General features: G+C 44.6%; 1 protein-coding gene across 1 annotated transcript in view; it reads right to left on the reverse strand.

The window, feature by feature from the left end:
- Positions 1-26543, reverse strand: part of GNS (glucosamine (N-acetyl)-6-sulfatase) — a 49582-nt gene that overhangs the window by 16454 nt on the left and 6585 nt on the right. Inside the window, exons 3-9 of the mRNA XM_068276749.1 lie at positions 18500-18703; positions 14758-14823; positions 8680-8778; positions 6417-6584; positions 5023-5105; positions 1480-1598; positions 1303-1406 (exon numbers count right to left, since the gene is read on the reverse strand). Coding sequence (XP_068132850.1) covers positions 1303-1406; positions 1480-1598; positions 5023-5105; positions 6417-6584; positions 8680-8778; positions 14758-14823; positions 18500-18703 — 843 coding nt within the window. The remainder of the gene's footprint in view (positions 1-1302; positions 1407-1479; positions 1599-5022; positions 5106-6416; positions 6585-8679; positions 8779-14757; positions 14824-18499; positions 18704-26543) is intronic.

Genomic DNA, 26543 nt, shown 5'->3' on the forward strand with positions numbered 1-26543 from the left:
ATAATAATAATTAAATATATATATATATATATATATATATATATATATATATATATATATATATATATATATATATATATATATATATATATATATATATATATATATATATATATATATATATATATATATATTTTATCATTTATTTATTAAAAAGATGAGTGAGGGTGCCCATGGGTGTGGAGGTGAAAAAAAAATGATCGAGGCCACAGCTTTGGTGTGTGGGATGCGGGTCTGGGGGATAATATTGTCCCTCCCTCCCTCCGAATGTGCCCCCCAGTGTCCCCCTGTATGCAGAGATAAGAGCGCAGCGGAGCGGGCAGTCTTACCATTCCTCCTCGTACCGGGCATCTCTCTTGCTTCCATCTACTTCCTGTGACGTCGCAGGAAGCGGAGAAGAGCCAGAGATGCCCGGTACGCGAGGAGGAATGGTAAGACTGCCCGCTCCGCTGCGCTCTTATCTCTGCATACAGGGGGACACTGGGGGGCACATTCGGAGGGACAATATTATCCCCCAGACCCGCATCCCACACACCAAAGCCGCCGGCTGGGGCCTCGATCATTTCTGTCACCTCCGGCTCCGCTGCCAGCCGGGACACAAGGGGGGGGGGGGGGGGGGGGGTATCCCAACCCGGGACCCCTCCCCCAACCCGTGACCGTCCCGGCGAAAACGGGACGGTTGGGGTCCCTGTATACTCTACATAGTGCAGAACTGTGTTTGTGCAAGAATTGGCTGGTATACTTGAAAGCAGGCCTGAACTCAGAACTTCCTCTCTGCTCTAAAAGATAACAGAATAAGAACATTTAGGCCTCTTGCACACTGCAAGCGATTCAGATTCAGATTCCGCTTTTTAATCAGTTTTTACATCCGATTCAGATTCCGATTTGCAGTGTGCAGGGAGCAAACTGCAAATCAGAATCTGAATCGGATGTAAAAACTGATTAAAAAGCGGAATCTGAATCGGAATCGCGTGCAGTGTGCAAGAGGCCTTAAAGATAAACATTTGTTACGGCTGATGCAAATCCTGTAATAAATCTGCAGTGTGTCTACTTCCTGCTCTCATGATCGCAGACAAAGGGTTAACATCCTATGTTTACATAGTTGCTGTGCCTGCCAAGGACTGCTGAACTTCTGTGCTGGCACAAATTACACTTGTGATTACTTGAAGATTAGGGGGAATTAGACAGGAAATTCTCTCAAAACCACACGGTGCATTTCTCTCTGTTGCGTCCTGTGCACTAGTCCAGGTCCACTTTAAGAACCCCACAATAGTTTAAACAAGTGTTCCCATAGCAATTTACCTGGCTTGTTTGATTAGGTTTCACTCCAGGTCCACGGACAAGTAATGGAACTTTAATATCAAATTCATAAAGTTGTCTTTTGTCTATTGGCATTGAGAATTGACCTGTAATACAGACAGTGGTGTCATAGTGGTAGCTTCAGCTGGTGTGGAGTAGGCAACAGAAGAGCCAACATACCTGTATGGTATCCATTGTCAGATGTGAAGAAAACATAGGTGTTATCCAGCTCACCCCGATTCTGCAATTCCTTCAGAAGTTTCTCCACCAGGTCATCAACAGACAGCAGCGTCTGCCACCTGCCCAAACACACAAGCATGCATTAACTTTAGGGAACTCCAAACACTACGAATAGGCCAAAGCATTAAAGAAGTGCTACACTATTCAAAACAATGTTTTCCCCAAAGGAGGTCTGATGGAATTCATAATTCTGTCTAAGCTTTAGATAAGTAGATATCTCCTGCACTATGTCACACAGTTCAAGAACTCAGAAGAGGTTAACTGTTACTAATTAGCTGTAAGGCCGTGTTTCCCCGAAAATAAGACACTGTCTTATATTAATTTTCCTTCCAAAATATGTGCTAGGTCTTATTTTCAGGGAGGTCTTATATTTTGCAGGAGTAGCCAGATCCCCCCCTTTAGTATTTAGCCAGATTCCCCCTGTATATATGGCCAGATTCCCCCTTTGTATATAGGCAGATTCCCCCAAGTGTATATAGGCAGATTCCCCCAAGTGTATATAGGCAGATCCCCCCCCCCCCCCTGTGTATATAGGCAGATTCCCCCCCTGTGTATATAGGCAGATTCCCCCCCCCCCCTGTGTATATAGGCAGCTTCTCCCCCTCGCCCGCCCGCCCGCTTTACCTCCTTTGTGCTGGCTCCTTGTTCCCCTCAAGAAATGGATCCCCGTGCGGTTTATGTCAGGCATGATGCAAACTGCAGATCAGCGGCGAAGGCAGCTAATGTAGTCCAGTAAGCGCTGCCATATACAGGAAGTGATCTGTGTTTACTTCCTGTACAGGGCGGCGCTGTTACTGGGCTACAGGAGCTGACGTCATCGCTGATCTGCGGTTTGAATGATGTCTGGCAGTAACCGCAGGGGGATCCGACTGAGGGGGACAGGAGCTGGCACAGAGGAGGTAAAGCGGGCGGGTGGCGAGCGGAGGGGGGGGGGGGAAGGGGGGGTATGTGGAGGAGGACCCTAGCGCCCATTCTGACTAGGGCTTATTTTAGGAGGATGCCTTATATTTCGAGAATACTCGAAATATGGGCTAGGGCTTACTTTTGGAGGATGTCTTAAATTCGGGGAAAGACGGTAGTAGCCTTTTTTAAGCGCTTGTGATTTGAAAAGCTCTTGCTAATGTAATGCTATGTGTAATTTTTAGAAAAATCACATCCCTCTAGTGGGATCACACCCATAGCTCTTAGGAAGAGCTTTTCAAAACACAAGCGCTCAGAAAAGCACTGCTAGTGGATCTTAGGCCTAAAGGCGTGTACACACATCCAATCTTGATTGGCCAATTTTACCCCTTCCATGTAGTATGAAAATGTACCTACACAATCAAAAATTCAAAATCTGTAGGCCCTCATAGTGCATAGAAGTGGTAAAATTGGCCAGTTAGGATTGGAAGTGTGAATGCACCTTTACTCTGCACTATACAGTCCACATCACTAAAGACCAGTGAGCCCATGGGAAACAGCGTAGCTTTTATTTTGTAAAAAAATTACCATATAAAAGAAATATGCATATTACCGGTATCTATATGATATTCAGCACTAACAGAGGTTTAAATATTAAATATATATCACATGAAGAAAAACTGGAGTCCCAGATCCATCCATACAGAGAACTACAAATGTCACTTGTTGTTTGCAGTGACAGCTGATTACCTAACAATTCAGGCTAAAGAGTCACCAACATATCTTTCAGCCAAGGAAGGATTCTGTTCACTGACTGTATGGTAGAGCAGAGCCGCAGGTATGCAGCTACTGCAGGGTTCTGTAGTTATGTGGTTTATGAGGCTTCACAAACAGAGCAGCATGACATCATCCTGGAAATATGTACAGTGGCACTGTGTGAAGATTTTCTCCTGTTTGTGGGTTTATTTTCTTCTGATTCACTGATCAAGAACAAGCATGTAGCCAGTAAGTTTTGAAAACCTGAGCTACTTGCTTACTGCAGATTAGACAAAGAAACAAAAAAGAGGAACACCAATAATGACTCCCCAGTTTTCTCTGGATAGGTTCATTTTGTACATGACACTGAAACCAAGCAAGTTCCTTTTTACATAAGTACTTAGCATTATGCGCTGTTCAGCTTCACAGCCAAACACGTCTACCGCATTGGATTTGCTAAAAATTCTGGTTTTGCCTGCAAATCATGGTAAAAAAAATGTTTAACCACTTGCACTTGAAGCATTACTGAATATTTGCCTAAAAAAAAAAAAAAAAAAAAAAAAAACACTCATTTTACAACAATTGAGCAGCAAGCCTCCTAGTTTGATAAAATTCTAGGGTGAAAAAAAAAAATTCCCCCAGAGCTTGCCACTTGTACTAGACCCAGTGCATAGGAGCATTAAGTGCTCTGGTGATCTCTAGATTTGGAGAAGCATAGGAGACTAGGTGTAAAAGGGTACGTATCCAAATTTGTGTTTTCCTGAGAACGAAGAGGAAGCTGGCATTCAATAAGCATTTCACAATCACTACAGAAAGGGTTGGTCACATGCCACTTCCTGGTCACAGAACACCCTTGCACAGAATGCTTCGGGCCAGGAGAGCGTGACGTAAGAGGTACAAGGCACAGGGCTGTGCAGGCAGCATTCAAGGAGGACATTGGGGGAATGGAGCAGTGCGGAATGACTGGGAGGGACCAGGAAGACCTCAGGGGGCTAGAAGAAGCCCCAGGTAAGTAACTGGCCACATTACATTTCACTTCAAAAGGAAACATCTAAGCATCAAAAAACAAAAAAAAAAAAATTCTACTTACCCGGGGCTTCCTCCAGCCCCTGGCAGCCGCTATGTCCCTCGCCGCAGCTCCGGGGTCCGCTCCGTTTCAGAAGGCATCCTCGCCAGGTTGGCCTCTACTGCGCTTGTGCGAGCACTGCTGTCAATAACTCGCACAGAAACGGAGCGGATCCCGGGACCCCGGAGCTGCGGCGAGGGAAATAACGGCTGCTAGGTGCTGAAGGAAGCCCCGGGTAAGTATTAGCACCTCTTTTTTTTTTTAGGTGCTCGGATGCTTCCTTTAAGATTTCTTTTAAGGAATGGTTGAGCAATGGCATTGTGTGGAAAGTGTGACAATACTGAATTCTGATAGCATTGCTATTTTGCACTTAAGTTGGCTATTTGAAGACAATAGGAGTATAAACACTAACTTCTAATGTCTTGCTAGCTAAGGAAGTGTGGATAGAAATCCAAAACGTTGAGAAGCTAAAGGTGCTACACAACCAGGCTGCAGTGATTTCCCATCAGCCAATGGAGCAGCAACAATCAGTTAGCATTATCTCACAGAGCACCATTAGAATGAGCTCTTCTTCATTTCCCTGAAAGGTAAAGGTATTTGTTCAGCTCCAATTTGCTTTATTTTGGCTGTCAGTTGTGCTATGATGCAGAGCTTAGGTCCACTTAAAGATTTAATTTTTATAAACACATTACATAGCGATGTTAAAGACATTCATTTGCATTATAATAATAAAAAAAAAAAAAAAAAAAAAAAAAAACTACCTTTTGCGATAAGCATTGTCTAGGAACTGTATAGAGGTGTTTGACATAGGGGTCTTTGCCTGTCTAATCAACCAATGCTTGTCCTGAAAAGGATGAAGATACAAAAAGATAGGGTAAAGCAGCATGACTGTGAGAAGCAAAATAATTAAACATACTTCAATGTACACTTCATTAGATGTTTTGTCTGATCGAAAGTCTAAAAAACAAACAAAAAAAAACAAAAAAAAAAACTGTACAGTCTGCGACCAACTTAAGGCCTGGTACACCATGCAATTATTACAGTACTTAAAAAGTGAACCTTAACCGAGAACTAAGAAAAAAAAAAAAAGTTTTACTTACCTGAGGCTTCCACCAACCCCCTGCAGGCATCCTGTGCTCACGCCATCTCAAACCAATCCTCTGGTCCCCCACTGGCAGTTAGTTTTGTTTTCAGTGACTGGTCAGTCACCGGGGCCAGTGAGGCTGCGCACATCATATTGGCTGTCCTGTGCACTGCGTCGGCACAGGACGTCTGCAAGGGGCAGGTAAAGTGAAACTTTTCTTTTAGTTCTTGGTTAAGGTTACCAGAATCAGGAATACACACGGAACGATGGATCAATATTTTCCAGGCTCTCACTCAAGGAAGTAAAACATAAATAAATAAATAAAAAATACATTTTGCACTTCAGTCGCTTTTAACCACTTGCCGACCGCACACTCATACTGTGCGGCGGCAAAGTGGTAGCTGGAGGACCAGCGACGCACATCTGCGTCGCCAGGTGCCTCCCTATTTAATCAGGAAAGGCAGCTCGTGCGAGCGGCCATTTCCTGTTAGATCACGGAGCGGGCCTCCGTGAATAGCCTGCGAGCCGCTGATCGCGGCTCGCAGACTAAATGTAAACGCAGGAGACATTTGTTTACATTGAACGGCGCTGCTGCTACAGCAGCGCTGTAAGGCAGATCGGCGATCCCCGGCCAATCAGCGGCCGGGGATCGCCGCCATGTGACAGATGACAGCCTGTCACAGGCTGCACAGGACGGAGAGCGTCCTGTGCAGCCCCGATCACCAGGGGTGAGATGGAGGAGAGGGAGGGGGGGGAATTTCGCCGTGGAGGGGGGCTTTGAGGTGTGCCCCCCCCCCCCCCGCAACACTGAGGAAGGCAGGAGCGATCAGACCCCCCCCCCTGCACATCATCCCCATAGGGGGGAAAAAAGGGGGGTGATCTGATCGCTCTGCCTGCAACCTGATCTGTGCTGGGGGCTGCAGAGCCCACCCAGCACAGATCATAAAAAAACATGCTGGTCCTTAAGGGGGGGGGGGTAAAGGCTGGGTCCTCAAGTGGTTAAACAAGTGGCAGAACATTTCTGCTTTACCAAATATATAAAGGCAAAGAGAGTTTCCTCTGACACTATACCTTGCCATGAACGTTGAAGTTGCTGCTGCGGGGTGCGGTGACATTTGGAAAGGAGTCTTGATACTGGGGGGCTGCTGTCCAGGGGGAATGTGGAGCTGGGGTAGAAATCATCATGAAGAAGGGTTCATAATTTGACTTGTAACTGAGGAAATTCAGGGAGAAATTGGCCTATTAACACAGAGAGAAAGGTTTGAGAATTAGATAATCAGTTAAAAGATATCACATCCTTATCAACTTCCCATTGTGTGTGTCTGGACTTGCAGCGTGTAAAGGTCCGTACACACGCCGGACTGGAGGCAACGACTGGTCCGTCGTCACCTCCTGCTGGGTGGGCGTTCCAGCGACAGTCTGGCGTGTGTACAGTCTGTCTGCAGACTGATACGGCTGCTTCTGAGCGATCCGCCCGGCGGATCGCTCAGGAACGGCCGTATCAGTCCGCCGACAGACTGTACACATGCCGGACTGTCGCTAGAACACCCACCCAGCGGGAGGTGACGACGGACCAGTCGTTGCCTCCAGTCCGGCGTGTGTACGGACCTTAATGCACACTGCAGGCAGATAATGTGGTTGTGCTTTTGGGTAGCAGATACATACTGTACATCACGAGATTATGGGCAGATTCGACAAAATATATCTCTAATCGAATTAGAGCTACCCATATACTGCAGGCCAATTCCCATCCGATTTCACCATTAAATCTTCAGGGAATCAGTTGAGCCCGTCCAACTCACTGCTACCCCCCCTCCCCCCAATGTATAAATGTGCCGCATACCCCCCCCCCCCCAGTGTGTGCATTTATACATTACCTGTCCTGTGTCAGCCTCCGAGATGTCCGCAACCTCCGGGCGGCTCTCCGTACATGCAACCGACGCATAGCTTCTGACATCAGAGGCTATGCGCCAGTGGCATGTACAGAGAGCCGCCCGGAGGTTACGGACACCGCGTGGAGGTTGATACAGGACAGATGTATAAATATACATTGGGGGAGGCGGGGGGCAAATTTATACATTGAGGGCAGCAGCGGGGATTTTGTCACTCATTCCAAAATCGGCCACCCGATCAACCAACTTCAGCCCAACATCTTGCACCAGGCGCGATCGACCAATGCAATCAATTTTGCCCCTAAATTGGTCACATCGTCGGTCGGGCCTGCGTTTGGCGGCACCGATTTTCAACCAATTCAATAATAATCAAATTGGTTAGTCGATCGGCCGCCAAAGTCGCCTGATGTATGGGCACCTTTAAAAGGAACCCGAGGTGAGAGACATATGGAGGCTGCCGTATTTATTTCCTTTTAAACAATGCACTTTGCCCAGCTGAACCTCTGCCTTTAATACTTTTAGCCATAAGGCTCGTACACACGCCTGACATAAGGCAACGACGGGTACGTCGTCGCCTCCCGATGGGCGGGTTTTCAGCAGACAGTACAGCGTGTGTACAGTCTATCGGTGGACTGATAAGGCTGTTTCTGCCACGAAGCATCCGTCATTGGGAGTTTTATCTAGGTGACAGTGTCTTTACAAATCCAGAAGCTCATCTACAAAGCATACGCCGCAAAGGCCGCTTATTAGAAGTAGAGAGTAGAAGTAGAACAGTTCCCTATTGTTGCTTTGGGTTCCAAATTGTTACAGCTTCATGTATCGGCAGCAGTAAGCAGGTCTCAGTGCTGTACAGGTCAGAAGAGTGAACTTCAGTACTCGCATTTGTGAATGGGACCTGGAGGAATGCACAGACTAAGGGCTTATTCACACCTAGGGCATTTTTTGTTTGTTTGTTTTTTGAGCGCCGGCAATTTGAAAAAGCACCCTAAAATTGCTTGTGCAATGTATCCTTATGGGATAGTTCACATCAGCGCATTTTGTCTGCTTTCCACTCAGCTGCCTGTACCATTTTTAGGGCGATTTTGCTGCAATGGAAGGTATAGGAAAAACGCAAAACACTCAACAAATCGCTTTTTGTGGCGATTGAGTTGGTGCTTTTAAGAATAAATACATTGTATTTATTATTTTACGGGCCTAACAGACTGATCTGTGCCTCAGTTTCAGCAGGCTGGGCAGTGGTTGGTTCTGATAGTACAGTAAAATAATACTGCTAATGCTTTGTATAGCACTTTTCTCCTGCTACTACTGTTAATGTTGGGGAAGATTTTTTTTTGGGGGGGGGGGGGGCGGCACTGGGGTTATGTATGTATTGTGTATACAAGGTGTTTTTTGGCTATCATTTTGGCGATCATTAAATCCATACATGAATAATATTTACTCACCAAGACATCAGTCAGGTAATCCACGCTGTAATTTTGTCCGTAGCTCTTTGCACGACCATTGTCTGACAGAGTATAGTTATAGTACTTTGAATTTTTCTCCTGGAAGAGAAGCATTGGAAGAAATGCATTACTAACAGATGACAAACATTCTTCAGAGGTCTTGTAACAATCCATCATCGTACAAGTACAGTACATTAGTAAAAAAATTACTATTTATTTCACTGTTCGCAGAAGTGCCAGATGCATGATTTTGAGCAAAACGACTGTCACCTTGTAGGAATTGCTGCTGACAGTATTCATCAGAAAGTTTCCTCATTCCAAGTTCTTTAGTAAGAATGTAGTCAGCTCTTTCATTTGAAATCTCCATACTCTGACCACCAGAAGCATTGCTAATGGTGTGTACACACTTGAAATATTAATGAAAGATTATGCTGGGATTACACCATACAATTTTCTGTTGGATTCTCCTGTTATGCTGGGCATACACGGCTAGATGCCGGCGCTTACCCGTGCGGATCGATCCCCGCCGGCGCTCCTCATCAGCCGCTCGATTCCCCGCCATTGTCCGCCAGTGGGGATCGAGCGGGGTCATCGGACCTGCTGAATATTATCAGCTCCCGGCATCAGCTGCTCGATACACGGTACAAAAACGTACTGTGTATCCCCAGCATTAGATTTTCTGTTAGAATTCATAATTAGATTATTTTCTGTAGAGACTGGTCATCATCTCTGGTGCATTGTCTTCTAGTCATCTCCTGCTGAGTAGAACAATGCCTAATTGCTCGGCAGATAGATGGTAAGATAGATACATTTCCAACAAGTTGAATTTAGAGAATCTAACAGAAAAATCTAACAGAAAATTGTATGGTGTAATCCCAGCATTATGCTGGGCATACACGGCTCGTTTGCTCCTTATCAATCCAACCGCTGATGGCTCGATTGATAATTTACGACAGGCCCGATGACCCGCCGTATCAATACCCTGCTCGATCCCCGCGGGCGGAAAATAGCAGGGAATCGAGCGGAAGATCAGGAGCGCCCGTGGGGACGAGCGGGAATTGATCCGGCCGCGGGGACGCGGCGGGAGTCGATCCGGCGGTTAATCGAGCCGCCGGGTTGACCCGTGTATCCCCAGCATCAGACCAATTTTATCACCTTCCATGTAGTACGAGAGCCATACATACACAGTCTATTCTATGGAGCTGAACTCCCCATCAGATAAAAATCTTTGCAAGATGCTGCACACAAAGATGCTGTACACATTCAACAGATCATTATCTGCAAAAGATCCGTTCCTGCAAAATGCATTCATAGTCTATGCTATCTGCAGATCCTCATACACACCTTGTTTAACAGACATTCATCTGCAGATCAGATCCACCAGGATGGATCTTCAGATCTGCAGATGATTGTCAGATATGCAGATGAAGTCAAGGTGTGTATGAGGATCTGCAGATATAGACTATGAATGCATTTTGCAAGAAAGGATCTTTTGCAGATACTGATCTTTTGAATGTGTACAGCATCTTTGTGTGCAGCATCTTGCAAAGATTTTTATTTGATGGGGAGTTCAGCTCAATAGAATAGACTGTGTATGTATGGCTCTCATACTACATGGAAGGTGGTAAAATTGGTCTAAGATCTTTCATTAATTTTTCAAGTGTGTATGTAGCATAAAGGTGCATACACGCACTACAGCAGCCAACGACAGGTGGATCGTTCAGGAACAGCTTTATCAGTCCGACGACAGTGCGTACACACGCACTACAGTCTGCTGAAAACCCGCCCAGCGTGAGGTGCCGACGGACCCGTCGTTCCTACAAATCAAGCGTGTGTACGCACCTTAAGTCTTTAGTCTTGGAAGACATCATCATGAATCCTGTCTCCAGGGAGAAAACTTTGGGTGCTCCAGGCCTTTCTTTACCACAAACGCTTTTTCAACCAGGTTTAATCTAGACAACCCATCTTTTGAATGTGGAAGCGAATCATCATTTAACACTTCTTGCATTCCCGTATGGGTATCCTTAGTGATTATGTCCTTTAACTGAAGTAATTTGATAAAAGCTCTGTGCTTGATAATCACTAACTAAATGTATATTATTATTATTTTTGGGGTGGGGGTGTCAAATTTCATATAAGGCTTTATATTTTACTAGTGACCTTAGCCCGTTCATAAACAGGCTCTAGGTCTGTCATAGGCGCATGTCAGCGAGCATGCGCCTGCCGCACCCACATGCACGCCCGCCCCTCCTGACCCCGTCCTCTCCCTGCAAGCCCCGCGTCATTCCCCCAGCTCAGCGTCTCTGCATCCCTGCACATGCACACAACGAAAAAACACACACAGGAACATGGGACGCAGAGACACTTGCCTATTATTATAAAGGATTCATTTACAGAGTTTTGTTTTTTTTATTTTTTTATTATTTATAGGTTAGGCCATTACTTGTCAAACAGCCCTTGTATAATCATCTTAAGGGTGCTGTAAGTATCCTTCCACTTCTAGCCGCCCGTTTGCAGCATTTGTAAATTGCGTGCTATCCTAAACCATTGCAGACTACTCTCTGTATGTCACCTGATAATATATCCTACCAATTAGCCTATAACCAAATGCTGTACTTAAAGGTCAATGTTGCATAACTCCACAAACACAGGAACTCAGAAAGAAAGGTATACCTCTTCAGAATATATACTGTAAGAACAGCAAACACTGAAGTACAGATCACCTAAGAGCTGCCTGTTGCACAATGCCCCTCTGTGGTACACGCTGGCTCTTCAGCAAAATGAAGAGATTCCTCTTGAAACACTTAAAGGGTATTTTTAACTTCTTTCGCAATTAGGAGAAAATATATATATTTTGTCAATAATAATGCTTGTAAAGCCTGCTCTTCACATTTAGGCCCACATCTTTCTGTAATTTCCATACTAACATAAAGTGCCCCCTGGATAATGCAAAACATGCACTAACTTGCTAGGTTCCTAAAAGCCCCAGGCTACCATATGTAGGGTTTAATTAAATTTGCTTAACTCGCGTGATTTGGAAGTCGCATGATACAATTACGGTAACACTGCGTTGTCAGGAAAATATTAGCTCACCCAGCAGCAAAATAACTTGTCTGGTCTTTTTTCTGGTCCTGAGCTCTTTTCATCTGATCCAACTAATGCATTAGATGTTTCAGAAGCACTGTGTAACATTGGCTGCAGTGAATCGCTAAGAGAATAAGCACACTGGGCTCAATTCTGGTAGCGTTTAGTACAGTGTTTCTCAACATTTTATTGGTATGTACCCCTTTTAAAACCCTGTACTCACCAAGAACCCCCTGGCATAGTAAACATTATCCCAAGTACCCCTTGACAAATATATTTTTAATCATAGTAAATAATAATTGGTTCTAAACCATTTCCAAGCATTTATTATTGCTTTTAATTATCTAAAATACTAATTGGTGTTGTTTATATAGGATTTATCATAATCTAAAACTCTAAATTTGTTATACTTGGTTAATTATTTCAAGCCCAACTACCCCCTGGAACCATCAGAAGTACCCCCTGGGGTACGCGTACCACACGTTGAGAACCTATGGTTTAGTAGATAATTACCTCATGGAATTAGATTTACCTCATGAGGAAAATCAACTTTTGAATTCTGGTAGTTTAAGTAAGATTTTACCTCATGTAATTTCATGAGGTAATTCTTGTGGTAATTTTTGACTAACAATGTGCGGTATTTAGTAGTAAAATACCTCACACTTGAATTCTGAAGTGAAATAAGGGGCATGTTTGCATGTCTTTTACCTCACATAATTAGACCTACCTCTACCACACGGTAAATGCAGTTCTGTACCAGAATTTAAAAATAAATAACGAATGCGGTATTTTCCCGAGTTATGTATTTAACGTAAACCCCTACCAGAATTGAGCCCATTGTGTTCATTTGTACTCCACATCACATGAAGCCATTTGCTTGTTCACTGCCCTGTCTTTATCCATAGAATAGTACATGCTGCTCACCTATGGCCGAGTAGTGTGTCTGTACAGCACTCATTTCCAAAACAATTAACAATAGTTATAGCGACCATACAGTTAAAAATTAACACAGCATGTACCGGTATTCTCTTAAAAAAGAGATACCGACTTGCCGAGATTTTTTTGTTTAACTCACACTCCAAATGGCCACTTCAGTCACTTAGCCCCGCCGCTTTCCAGACTGGTGTTGTGGCACTTCATCTCCAATAAAGAGAATGCCATGGCACCCGTCTGGAAGAAAGTGGGATAGGCCCCAGAATTGGCCGCACAGAGGGCGAGATAAACAACCCCCCCTCCCCCCCGGGAAGTCAGTATAACTTTTTCAGGCCTCTTTTTCACATGCCTAAACTGCTCATTTGAGCAGTCCAATGTCCCATCTGCCACCCACTACTGCCATTCAGGTGCAATTTAAATGCAGCTGAATGGCAGCGGTTGTAACACCACCCATCACCGGTGGAGTTACCTTGCAGCTCAGATGCAACTGCATGGGGGTAAGGGGGAGGGGGGCTGTCTGCCGCCAATGCCAAGCGCTAGAAAGTGCCCAGCCTGTGGCCGGTAGCATCTGACAGGAATTGAATTCACTGCCTGTCAGATGCTCGTGGCAAAGAGGCCTAAGAGAACATGGTACATGCTGCATTCATTTTTGGCTGTATACTTGCTTTAAGGACCAGAGAAATTGAGTGTGCAAACAAGACTTGCTGTTACATAATATGACATACACGTACTCTGACCCTGATCACCCTCAATTCCTTAAAGTGAAGGTGAAAATAAACTGATGAGAAACAATTGTATTTATCCTCCTACTCCTAAAAATGACTTTTTAAAGTATCCTAGAGTTTCCTTTTATATTAAACAGTTGCAAAGTAGCTTGAATGTTTTACTGTCTCTTATTAGTGGCAGCCTAATAAGTGTCCCAGACTTAAATACATGAACTATTGACCTTTTCTCTCTCTCTCTCTCTACTGAGCTCAGCAGTTTTAGTTTGCCAGAAAAACTCTTATGGCTGTAATTTGCTTATCAGTGAAGTTTTCTATATTCCCGACAAGGTACTGACCAGACAGAATCGGTCACTTTCATGCCTAAAAAATAACTCTTTCAGGCAGCAAAATAAAACAAGTAAAACAGCTCGGTTATTAATATGTTTTGTACTGTACATACACATGTTTCTCTCATGTCACCTCAGGTACACAAATGTGTGAATCGCAATTGAAAGCATTTAGGGCCCTTTTCCACTAACCGCGATCCTCTTAAAGCGGATTGCTGGCATTTTGCCGATTGTGCACTGTGATTTACATGTAAAATGCGATGCACTTTTCCATTAGCGCATTTCGATTTTATGCAAAATCGCTATGGTTGGGCTGCACGATAATTGGTGCAATCGTGTTTCAGCTGGCCGACTCACTTTACAATCGCAGCAAGAGGAAAAAGATTTGCAAGCACACATGCAACTGCAAGTGGAAAAGGGCCATTATGCAGTTTTGTAGGCGATCTTCCAGCAATCTTGAAGCAATTTGGAATTTCATGTAAGCAATTTGCACAGCGATTGCCATTTCCATGAGAGATTCAATTCTTTGGTCCTGGATAGTAAAAGCACCTCAAAAAAATATATTAAAAAATACAGTGACTGAAAAGTGTTTTTGTGGCACTACTATACTTTTCATTGAAGCACAATAGGTCAAAAAAAATGCTGCAGGCACCACAATTGTGATTTTGGCCATTGCAATTGCTACTTGTGGGATCACCTCTACTGGCTTCAATTAAATTATCAATTTTGGAATCAATGGCGAATCCAAAATGCTTCTGAAATGGCTTTGGTGGGCCCCAGGCCTTATTACCACTATAGCCCCAATGAGAAGCTATTTCTGTGGCTGAAGGTGGGACCTGGATGGGATTTCTGGTCCAGTGGACCCAGAGCAATCACAACCACTACCTCCCCTATTATCAACACCACCGACAACACAAGAGACATTGTTTTGAAAAATGTCCTTACATTTTTAGCCTGATATAAAGGTCAAGTGCCACAAACAGTACAAATCTGATAAATGCTATACTCACCAGACCAAACCAAAAACTCCAACCAGGAGGCACATGGCTTATTCCACCGGCATCCTCGGATCCATACTATACATACAAAATAAAGAGAATGACAAATCTATATAAGAAAGGTCATTGATACACAAGATTGCTTGTACTCTATAAGACTGCCCCATAACAGCTTGTGTAATATCTCCATTCATGTGAATGAGTATACACAAGAACAGTTGTAGAGAATTGCCTTTGAGGGCAGTAAAGTACACATGCCATAAAAGCAAAATGCAAATATTACCAAATACTGAAAGCAGTAGCAATCTCATGTCCATGCGCAGGAGCCTCGGCTGACAACATCCTGTGCATGCACGGCTACAAATGCCATTTGTCAAGAATGTTCCCAGCCTCAGCTGCTGTGCACAGCCGTGACACGCTTTAGTTTTTCCTCAGCCAAAGGGAGGATTTCTGAAATCTATAATGCATGAGAGAGAGAGAGAGAGAGAGAGAGAGAGAGCGAGAGAGAGCGAGAGCGAGAGCGATTCCTCTTCCTGATCTCATGATGTTCTATAATAGCACACATGCAGACTCGTCATTTTCATCACCATTTGTGATGATCTAGCATGAAAATCCAGCATTACAGGTGACTCAAGTCATCAGTTAGGAGGTCATAAGTGACCTTCCAGGTCATATCACCAACAACTGACTGCTACTGTTAGGCCATTGCTGTCACTGCAGCAGGAAGCCTCCTGTATATATTCCCTTCCTCAGCACTGGTCAAGCAGTGCATCTGTACAGAAATTCTTCATTAAACTGTCACTTGAAATGACCACCAATGATTGTTTATGGACTTTGAAATATCTCGAACCACTTTAAACTGAGATAAAACGGACAGTGAAATATCTGAGAAGCCCAACTGTCCCCAAATGGCTTCATTATTCCGTCCCTGGAGCTAAACCATCCCATGCACTTCCTGACAATTCTAAGCAACATCCAGTTTGCATTAATAGACCACTATCGCAAAAATTGTAACATTTAAAGTACAAGTAAACACATACAAATAAGAAGTATGCTTCTTCCAGAGTAAATTGAGCCATAAATTACTTTTCATATGCAATTACTTTCAATATGCAATTTTCATATGCAATTGCTGTCACTTACAGTAGGTAGTGGAAATCTAACATTACAGACAGGTTTTTAACTAGTTCATCTCTTCATGGGGGATTCTCAGCAAGGTTTTATTCTTTACAAAGACATTCCCTGAAAAGGATTTATACAATGATACTGGCCAGCCTCCGCGTTCGCTGTACACTTTTATTTGGCAGTTGGACAGAGCAACTGCCATTTGCTAAGGGCCTGTTTCCACTACACGCAGAATGGATGCAGAAAAATTGACTCAAATTAATGCCTATGGGAAAATCTGCATCAGAAAAATCGCGTTTAGTGGAAACAGGCCCATAGGCTTTCATTTGAGTCAGTTTTTCTGCATCCAATCTGCGTGTAGTGGAAACAGACCCTAAGTGCTTTAGAAGCTAAACAAAACCATGAGAATCTCCCCATGATGAGATAGGCTAGTCCAAAACCTGTCGGTTCTGTCAGATTACTACTACTTATTATAAGTGACAACAACATACGAGAAAAGTAATTCGTGGCTCATTTTACCCTGAAAGAAACGTACTTCTTATTTGTATGCGTTTCCATGCATTTTAAGTTTTTGTGATAGTGGTCCTTGAAGGACAACTGAAGCAAGAGTGATATGGAAGCTGCCATATTATACCATTTGCCTGGCTGTCCTGCTGATACTCTTCATCTAATACTTTTATCCATAGATCCTGGACAAGCATGCAGCAGATCAGGTGTTTCTGACTGGATTTGCTGCATGCTTGTTTCTGGTGTTATTCAGACACTACTGCAGCCAATCAACAGGGCTGCCAGGCAACTGGTACTATATAAAGGAAATTAAATATGGCAGCCTCCATATACTTCTCACTTCAGTTGTCGTTTTAGTTTTCATGCAAGCCAGAATCATTAAGAACTAATTCGCCATCTCCATTGTTAAGTGATAAACTATATAAAATTGATGGAATACATTTTTTCCATGCCTAATCAGATATCTATCAGTATCAACTGAATTTTACTGATCGTGTAGTAAAAACAGAAAGAGTATGTGAACCTAAAAATCAAATGATTTGATTGCATCATGTGTGAATTTTTTCAGATGAGATGAAATGTCGTTGTTTAGAATATGGACATTATATTCATAGAGAGATTTATATATAGATACACACATTGTAAGCACACTACCTACTGCAAGTATTCCAGAGTATAAATGTGCCCTTTTTATGGTTCCAGACTGAAATTTATATTGGAATGTACAATATTGTTTTATATTTTAACACTTTTCCCCCCATTTTTAAAAGAGTGCAGACTCTCCTGAATTTGTATATACACTGCATATATTCTTTGCGGATTTTTTTCAACTGTATATATTCTTATACTGTGTTCTTTGCGGTTTCAATTAAGTATTCTATTAAAAACACATTTTAATTTAACAAAATAAATTTTAAAAAAAGTGCCTAGAGCAAAAGTTTATGCAGCATTTCAGTATCGGCAACATCTTTAACCAGTTCACCCCCAAGGGTTTTTATCCTAACGGACCAGAGCAATTTTCAGTTGTCAGCGCTCCTCCCTTTTATTCCCTAATAACTTTATTACTACTTATCACAAGAAAATGATCTATACCTCGTTTTTTTCGCCACCAATTAGGCTTTCTGTGGATAGTACATTTTGCTAAGAATTTTTTTATTCTAAATGCATTTTAATGAGAAAAACTGAAAAAAAAAGAAAAAAAAATCATTATTTCTCAGTGTTCAGCCTTTATAGTTTTAAAATTAAACATTCTCCTGTGGATAAAACAAACACGTTTTATTTGCCCAGTGGTCCCGATAATTAAACCGTTTAGATTATGTCCCTACCACAATGTATGGCGACAGTATATTATTTTGAAATATAAGTGGTTATTTTTCTGTTTGTTCTGGCCATAATTACAAGCCCCTATGTAATAAATTAAAATTAATTTTCCCCCATAAAATATAGAATAAAAAAAGCTGAGTCCCTAAGGCAACTATTTATTTATTTTTTTTAAGCTGATTTTTTTTTTTTACAAGTGTTTTTTTTGGGGGGGAGGGTTGGAAGTGTAATTTTATTAATGATGTGTATATACTTGAAAATGTATGTATTTTGTAAGTGTAATATACTTTTTGGCCACAAGATGGCGCTGGTGAACACTCATAGGACGTGTTCACTTTTTTTTTTTTTTTTTTTTTTACACACTTTATTAAACTGTTACATTTCCTGTTTATGTGAATGGACGCAGCCGCTGTTCGCGGTCACGTCCATTCACTCCAGGCACTGCGATTGGGTAGAGGACTGTTCAGTCCTCTTCCCCAATCGCCCAGCACGGGATCCCGACGGTAATGGCGGCGGTAGCGGCGGACACACGGCGGTAGCAGCGGCGGGAATGCGCGACGTATTAAAACGTCATGTTGCTGTTAATAGCGGTAAGCATGACGTTTTAATACGTTAGGATGGCGGTAAATGGTTAAAAAGAACGAACAATTACTTCTGCCCTCACAGTATAAACAATGGTTAATTGTCTGAAACCATTCTGAATACAAGCTGACTGCAATTTCAATGCAGGAGCAAATGAAGGAAGTTCCTTATGTTTCTGTTCCTGGTTTGAAGAAACAGTCAAATGCAGAACAGTAACTACCTGGTTCAGGTACTTTCCAGCGAAGAATGTCTGGTAGCCAATGGAATGAAGTATTGCTGGGAAGGTGTACGGCTCCAGTGCCTTCTGCCAAGCCTGGCTGCTGCAGTTCCCCTCAATGGTGTTATTCACAACATGGTGGTTATGTGGGTATCTCCCAGAGAGAATACTGGCTCGGCTCGGACAACAAAGCGGGCTGCCAACATACTGCAAACAAGATGTGAAAAAGTTTTAAAATTGCATTCTGTTACCAGGAACTATTTCATTAACAGTCATTTATAAATCGCAGACATCATATGCAATGCTGTACAATAAATAGGGGTGTGATTGCCAAACCTGCATACATAAGTGCACATTATGATACAAGAGTTTACAATCTAAGTAATGAAGGAATACCGTAGTCAACAGATAGGGCTAATGGCATGGATGCTACAGACAGCATATGCGCTCATGTGTATATTGGTTTGCCATTCTCATTGAATTATTTACAGATCAGGAGATAATTAATCCTACAAAAAGTTGCCTGCAGATCCTCTCATGTGTATACAGCCGTAGAACAGGCTTATACTGTACTTTAGTACTGCAGACATTTTCTGTGGGCCAGTGAGTTCCCACTGACCAACCATCTTATTTTTAGTCCACCGCAGAAAAATCTTTTGATTTTCTCGGGGGCAGTGGTTCGATTGCAATCTGTTCCACTATACCTGTTGTAATGGATACAGTACTGCTCCCCGTTTAGTGTCAACCCAGCTTTGAGTTAGTTAAGAACAAACTGCAGTGAAACAACAGCCTGCGACAGTAAAAGCTGACTGGGTCGAGGAAACCTAAATACCACAATGGAAGGTAACCAGACGTGCTGTACTTGTCTAATGGCTATACTGCCTACTGCCTAAAGCTGCAACATATCTTTGCTCTATATCAGAAACTTTTGTAATGAGACGGAGAAGGTTTTTGTGGGAATAATCATGGCCACCTAGTAATCTAACGCTATAGCTGTTATAATTTAAGTATTATATGCTTGAATTCGTAGGCCTCAGTTACTTTAACTGAGTTAGTTAAAAGACTTGATGTGCAGAATCGCCCTTTAAGGAGAATTTTTCTTAGAGATAAATAAAGACAGTTCTGATTTTCAGTAGAACATTGTACTAGAACTCCCAAGGCTGTATCAGAGATATCCATGGCAGAGGCCAGACCAGCTGGCGACAAACCATAAACATGAGCCATTGTTATGAAAATATGCTCACAAGTACATTAACCACTTAGCAACCCTTGCCACGCTTATCTACGCCCCTTTAAAATTCACCTGGGGCACAGGGGCGTAGATAGGCATCTCCTGTTTGTTTTCCCGCTGTGAGGGTTCGCGATCGCGTGCACGCGGATGCGCGGTCGCGTGCACGCGGATGCGCGGTCGCGATCGGCACCTGCTGGTCAGCCAATCAAAGTGCTTTCAAGTTTGAATAAGCACTGCCAAAGCCAATGGCAGTGCTCATTCATTCAGAATGTGTGTAAACATTGAATCAGTCACTATGCTGTTACAGTTACTGAGATCACTCGTGAGAGGATCTCAGATAACTAATACAGCATTAGTGAGTGATCAGCATCAGTTAGGGTTTTTTTTAAATAAATTATACCCCCATTAAGCCCATTAACCCTTGCCTCCCTGAAATGTTAAAATTGCTGTGGTTTTTAGGGGAAAAACCCTGTGGTAGAGAAGTGGTTAAACCAGGTTCTTTTTAGTAGATTAAGAGTCATGTCCCTGGGACATGGAATTTTCCAGGGCATGCGCAGTAAAGACAATGTTTGTCATGATATCACGGGGTCTTGTCAGCCAATAGCAGGCGATGAGGTATTGATCCATCCCTGCTCAGATAATGTCACATTGAACTCTTTAGGCCTCTTTCACACCAAGACGTTGCGTTTTAGGGGACGTTATGGTCGCATAACGTGCCCCTAACGCAACGCCTGGTAGTGTTCAAGGAGGACACCAGAGTGAGCCGCGTTATGCAGCTCTTTGTGTGCACTGCGTCTCCGTGGCGCTGATTGGCTGGCGGGACCACGTGATGCGGAGTGTTCCACTCCGCATCACGTGGTCCCGCCAGCCAATCAGCACACAAAGCGGCCGCTCCAGGAAGAAAACACGCCTCGTTAGACTGCTTGCCCATGCGCAGTAATTAGCCACTTGGTTAATTAATATTCACTGCACTGCTGATGTGCAGTGAAGGCTACTTCTGCTTCTTCTGACTTCTGGCTGATGACTTCCACCCTCTACTCTTTTTGTAAAGTCTGGTCACCTTATATAACTGTGTGCTGTATATAGGCCTAAGTGCAACGTAGTATAGATGTAACATGAGAGAAAGCCTGGTTACCATTTAAAAGGAATGGACCAAAAGTCTGTAACGCAAAGAGGACTTACTACAGACCAATTGCTTCACTGAGGTGTAACGGACATGTAGAGATAAGCATCTGTATATTGTTTACTGAATAAACTCCTGAGGCAGGGAACACACTTGACTGTTTTCGTGCGCGTTTTCTGCACAGAAAAACTGAGAACTCATGTTAATCAATGTGCTAGTACACACTTACTGTGTTGTTCGCGCGCAGAAAAAAAAAAAAAAAAAACTGACATTCTGCATTCTGATTCTGCACATTTTGGCAGTTTTCTGTATCAATTACATCAGCTGCTGTGAAAAACCGTGCACGTTTTCTTGCATTTTCTTTTATTGGTCAGATGAAATATGCACATTTTTTTGAGATAGGAATTTTGGGTTTTCATGAGCTGTATACCAAAATCATCAATATTAAAACAATAAAAGGCTTGAACTACTTCAGTTGTGTGTATTTGAATCTAAAATATATGAAAGTCTAATGTTTATCAGTACATTACAGAAAATAATGAACTTTATCACAATATGCTAATTTTTTGAGTCTGTACATCTCTCTTCACCCTGTCTGACAGAAGGAGCTCCGTTGTGTACCATGCTGCCATCCCTACTAACCCCTTTCATAGAATCAGATGTGTGGGTTGTCTGTAAGCTAGCGATACGTCTGTACAACACTCGACCTCCAAAATGTTACCTAAGGGGTCGATTCCTGATCCGCACGGGTGGCAGTAATTGTGCGCATCTATGTTCCTTTAAAGACAGAAAAAGCAGGGCTGTGGAGTCGGTACAAAAATCTTCCAACTCCGGGTACCCAAAATGGCTCCGACTCCTACTCCGTCTAATACTTACCAGGGCTGTGGATTTTGTACACAAATCAGCCGACTCCGACTTCTCAGTTTATGAAATCACTGACTCCAACTCCCGACATCAACTTCTTTAAAGAAGCTTGTATTACCCGAGACTAACACAAATTCCCTGCCGACACAGATTGCCACAGGTCACCGCAGGAGCCGCACGTTAATGTAAGTGTGCACTAGCGTTAAATCAGGTGCTTACGGCGCAGTGTACCACAATGTGGGAAGTATGAACTTCCCCATAGGCTTTCATTAGTCTGCAGTAGTAGTGTGGCAATTTGCCGCAATGCCAGTGTGAAAGGTCCCTCAGGGTTTCTTCTAGGTTAACCTATTTTTTTTTTTTTTGTCCCTCATACATCTCTTATAACTTTGGCGTTCTCTCCCCCCCCCCCCCCCCCCCCCCCCCCAAAAAAAAAAAAAAATATGCTGCATGGCAGTGCCACTTTTTCCAGGTGGGCAGAATTATAAACCCTTTGATGGTCCCCAGCTGTATTTAGAAACCTGAAGCAGCTAGGCTTGTGATGTTCATGCCTTTATGCACAGCCACTCAGGTGACACCACTCCGTCCTGTAGCATTTCTGCAGCTTCGGTCAGCTGACTTCTCACTTGAAGATGAGTCAACATTGCGACACAGCTATGAGGCATTTGTATATGGAGAGGCAGAGCAGACAATGTAAATGCTGAAGTGAAAAGAATATGGTTGATCCACGCCTGACTGCTTTTTAAAATGCCACAGCCTGGATACTGTACTATTGTTCTGCCAGTGATATAACTAAAGAAAGCAGTGCTTGTGGCAAAAACAAACTGCACCCTAGGAGGTGGGGAACATGATGCACTGTCCAAATAGCATAGGGTGCAGTCTCAACTTGAATTGGGGGTGTCCAAGCTGAAGTGAAATATGGCTGTAAGAATGGCGTGTGGCAATAGGTCAAGATATCAGAATCATTTTATTTCACCAAGCATGACTGGGTCAAGCCCGGAATTGGGTTTGGCACAATGGAGCGGTACATAGACAGAAAGGCAGGAAAACCGTCAGAATGGCAGTAATACCTCATACACAAATATAAATGTACACCATATACAATCATCATCAGATATACATAAAGCTCAGTATTCATCTTTCAGAAACAGCACTGCTGGAAGTCTACCGCTCCTATGCGGTGGTAGGGCGCTGATAGAATGTTAAGGGAGTTCAGGAGGCTAACGGCCATAGGGAAGAAGGAGTTCCTGTGTCTGGTGGACTTGGTGTGGATGGCCCGGAGTCTCCGACCCAGTGGAAGTGGGGTGAAAAAACAGTGGCCCGGGTGGGAGAGGTCACTTGCAATCCTCAGTGCCCTGGTTCGCAGCCTTGTGTTATAAAAGGTGGTCAAGTGGGGGCAGAGGTCTCCCAATGATCCTCTCCGCCGACCGAATGATCCTCTGTAGTTTGTGCCTGTCACTGGCGGTGGCTCCCACATACCAGACCAAGATGGTGGAGCAGAGGATCGATTCAATGGTGGCAGCGTAAAAGCATGTTAGAATCTCCTGCGCCATGCCGAACTTCCGCAGTTGGCGGAGGAAGAAGAGTCTCTGCTGGGCTTTCCGTTGGGTTGCCGTGATGTTGACCCTCCAACTGAGATCGCTGGAGATGGTGGTGCCCAGCAGGCGAGCACAGGGCACTCTGCCCACCTCGGTGCCATCGATGTAGATGGAAGGTGGGGTAGGGGCAGACTTCCTAAAGTCAATTATAAGTTCGACGGTTTTGGCCGTGTTGAGCACCAGGCTGTTCTCCTTGCACCAGTCGCATAGTCTTTCCACCTGCTGCTGGTACTTCTGGATGTTGTCCTTGGTGACGAGGCCGACGACAGTGGTGTCATCCGCAATTTTTATGACTTTGACAGAGTCTACCATGGATCTGCAATCATTCGTGTATAGGGAGAAAAGCAGCGGGGACAGGACGCAGCCCTGGGGTGCCCCTGTGTTTGTTATCACTTCTCGTGAGTAGATGTCCCCCAGCCTGACAGCTTGGGATCTGTTCGAGAGAAATTCAGTGATCCATAGACGTAGGGTGGGGTGGACCCCAAGTGTGGCCAGAACATTCTGGAGGGTGCGTGGGCATATAGTGTTAAATGCCGAGCTGAAGTCTAATAGCAGTACTCTTGAAGCACGCAGGGACTCTGCCCTCTGTCAGTGACCTGCTGAAGATGGCAGAGAGGATGGGGGCAAGTTGCTCCGAACAGGCTTTGAGGCAGGCTGGGGACACGCTGTCGGGTCCTGAGACTTTCCTGGCATTTAGCGTGGACAGGAGGTGCCGAACGTCTGCCTCCCCCACTTCCAGAGACAGTGAGTCCTCCCTTGAGTCGGTGTGCATGGGGGGGGAGGGTGGTGGGAGCCCCCCAGGCTCAGCCTGCCTTTCGAACCTGTAATAGAATTTGCTAAGTTCTTCAGCTAATTCAGGGCTGGGTGTAGCGTGTTGCAGTGGAGGCTTGATCCTCTCGGCAAACTCCTTTTTTGCTACTCTCAGCTCTTGCTTCAGAGCGTTCCTCGCCTTCCTGAATTCCTCCTGGTTTCCCGCCTTGTGAGCCACCTCCTTACGTTTCCGCAGTAGCCGTAGCTTGTTGGAGAACCACGGTTTGTTATTCGGGTAGACCTTGAAGGATTTGGTTGGGACGCAGGAGGCCTCACAGAAGCTGATGTATGAGGTAACGTTGTCCGCCCACTCGTCCAGGTCTGGAGCTGCCAGGGACTCCCAGTCCGTGCAATCAAAGCAGGCTTGAAGGAGGAGCTTGGCCTCGCTTGACCATACCTTGGAGAACTTCACGACCGGTTTCGCCGATTCCAGGAGCCTCCTGTAGGTGGGGATGAGATGAACAAGGCAATGGTCGGAGGAGCCAAGCGCCGCCCCCGGGATAGCCTTGTAGGCATTCTTCTGAGGCGCGTAGCAATGATCGAGGGTGTTCAGGCCTCTGGTAGGGCAAGCAACATGCTGATGGTAGCGTGGCAGCTCTTGTCGAAAGATTTGCCTTGTTGAAGTCCCCCATGACTATAAATAGTGAGTCAGGGAGGGATATTTCCCACTGCAAGATGGTGTCACTGAGGGTATTCAGGGCAGATCTGGCGTCAGCATCAGGAGGAATGTACACTCCGACAAGGACATAGGAGGAGAACTCCCGTGGTGAGTATGCTGGCCTGCAGTTCACGAGTAGAAGTTCTAGGTCTCGGGAGCACATCCTGTGAAGTACCGGTGGGGTGGGGCACCATGAAGAGCTGACGTAGAAGCAGATGCCTCCACCTCTTTTCTTCCCAGAGAGGGAAGGGTCACGGTCTCCCCGTATGAGGCTGAAGCCTGGGAGGTGTAGGCCGTTCTCCGGGATGTTCTCATGTAGCCAGGTCTCCGTGAAGCAGAGTACTGGGGTGTTCCTCCCGAGCTCCCACCTGCCGCAGAGGAGACGTAGTTCGTCCAGTTTGTTAGGGAGAGAGCGGACATTTGCCAGGAGTACCGAGGGGATGGTTGACCTCAAGCCCCTCTTCTTGAGTCTCACGCGGGCCCCTGCTCGACAGCCCCTTCGCCGCCAGCCTGCACTGGGCCAAGGAGTGGAGACCAGGACTTGCTGTATGTAGTTCTGGACCAGGTTTGGCAGGAGATTGGCCTCAGGGAGAGGTGGGCCTCGATGTTCCCCCCCGAAGAAGCTGCTCCCTGGAGTATGTGGTGCGTTCGGTGGTGTGGGTGGCGGGGGTGGGGCCTATGGCGGGAGTGGGGTGCCTACGGGGGGGGGGGGGGGGGGAGGAGCCTGGCATTGCCCAGGGTCGCCCGCCACGGAGACAGTCCAGGTCCATACAGTACAATTAAACCAGATCAGCGGATGCGGCAGCATAAGTCAGGTCACATGTACCCTCAAAAAACAACAGAATGCCCTCCAAATATCAACCAGGTGTACGTATTATCCCATCTGCAGAGTTTGGCAGCTTCTTGTAAAAGTTCTAGTTGCTGCCCTACCACGATCTAACCATTTTTTTTTTTGAAAGCTGAAAGCCCTGGCTTTCCTTTGCACCAGGTCCCGAGTCTGTGTAATGCTTTGTTCCAAAGTTTAGGGGGGGGGGGGGGGGGTTTGAAAGAGGTGTGTCCCTGCTTTTGGCTGCAGAGAGCACAGTGTAATGGAGTCTCCAGCCTCGGGCAGTATCACACTCAGAGAGGAGACAAGGGTGCATAGCGGGGCGGCTTCTTCTTCTGTAATGAGACACATACAAATAAGAAATACATTTCTCCCAGAGTAAAATGAGCCATAAACACCAAATGTCCGTACAGCGCTCCCTAACCCACAGCATCTTTGTATAAATCTTTTTCAGAGAGTGCCTTAATAAAGAATAAAGGCCATGCTCAGAATCCCCCATAAAGAGGTGGACTAGCCCAAAACCTGTCGGTTCTGTCAAGTTTCTATTACCTGCTGTGACAGCAACATAGGAGAAAGGTAGTTTATGGCTCATTGTATATATTGAAAGTGGTATGGGCGCTCCTCCACCCTATGTTAATTTCTCAAAAGACTGCCAGGCAGATCGCTATACAGAATGGAGGTACCAACTCCCTTAGAACACAGACACCAAATGTCCGTACAGCGCTCCCTAGCCCACAGTCACAGTAACAAAGTTTGATATCAGTTCCACTGTCTGTAGCAATCAAAATCCAGTCAAACAAGTCAAACAATTATAATCTACCCTCTCACCGGCGTTACAATGGCTGACTATTACAGATCAGCAGAATACGCTTTTCAGATGATATTCACTCTTGTTATCTTCCTTCCTCCTAAGATAACACAAGAGACCAGACATAGCGTA

This window comes from Hyperolius riggenbachi, chromosome 3 (assembly GCF_040937935.1).
Source record: "Hyperolius riggenbachi isolate aHypRig1 chromosome 3, aHypRig1.pri, whole genome shotgun sequence".
Taxonomy (NCBI): Eukaryota; Metazoa; Chordata; class Amphibia; order Anura; family Hyperoliidae; genus Hyperolius; species Hyperolius riggenbachi.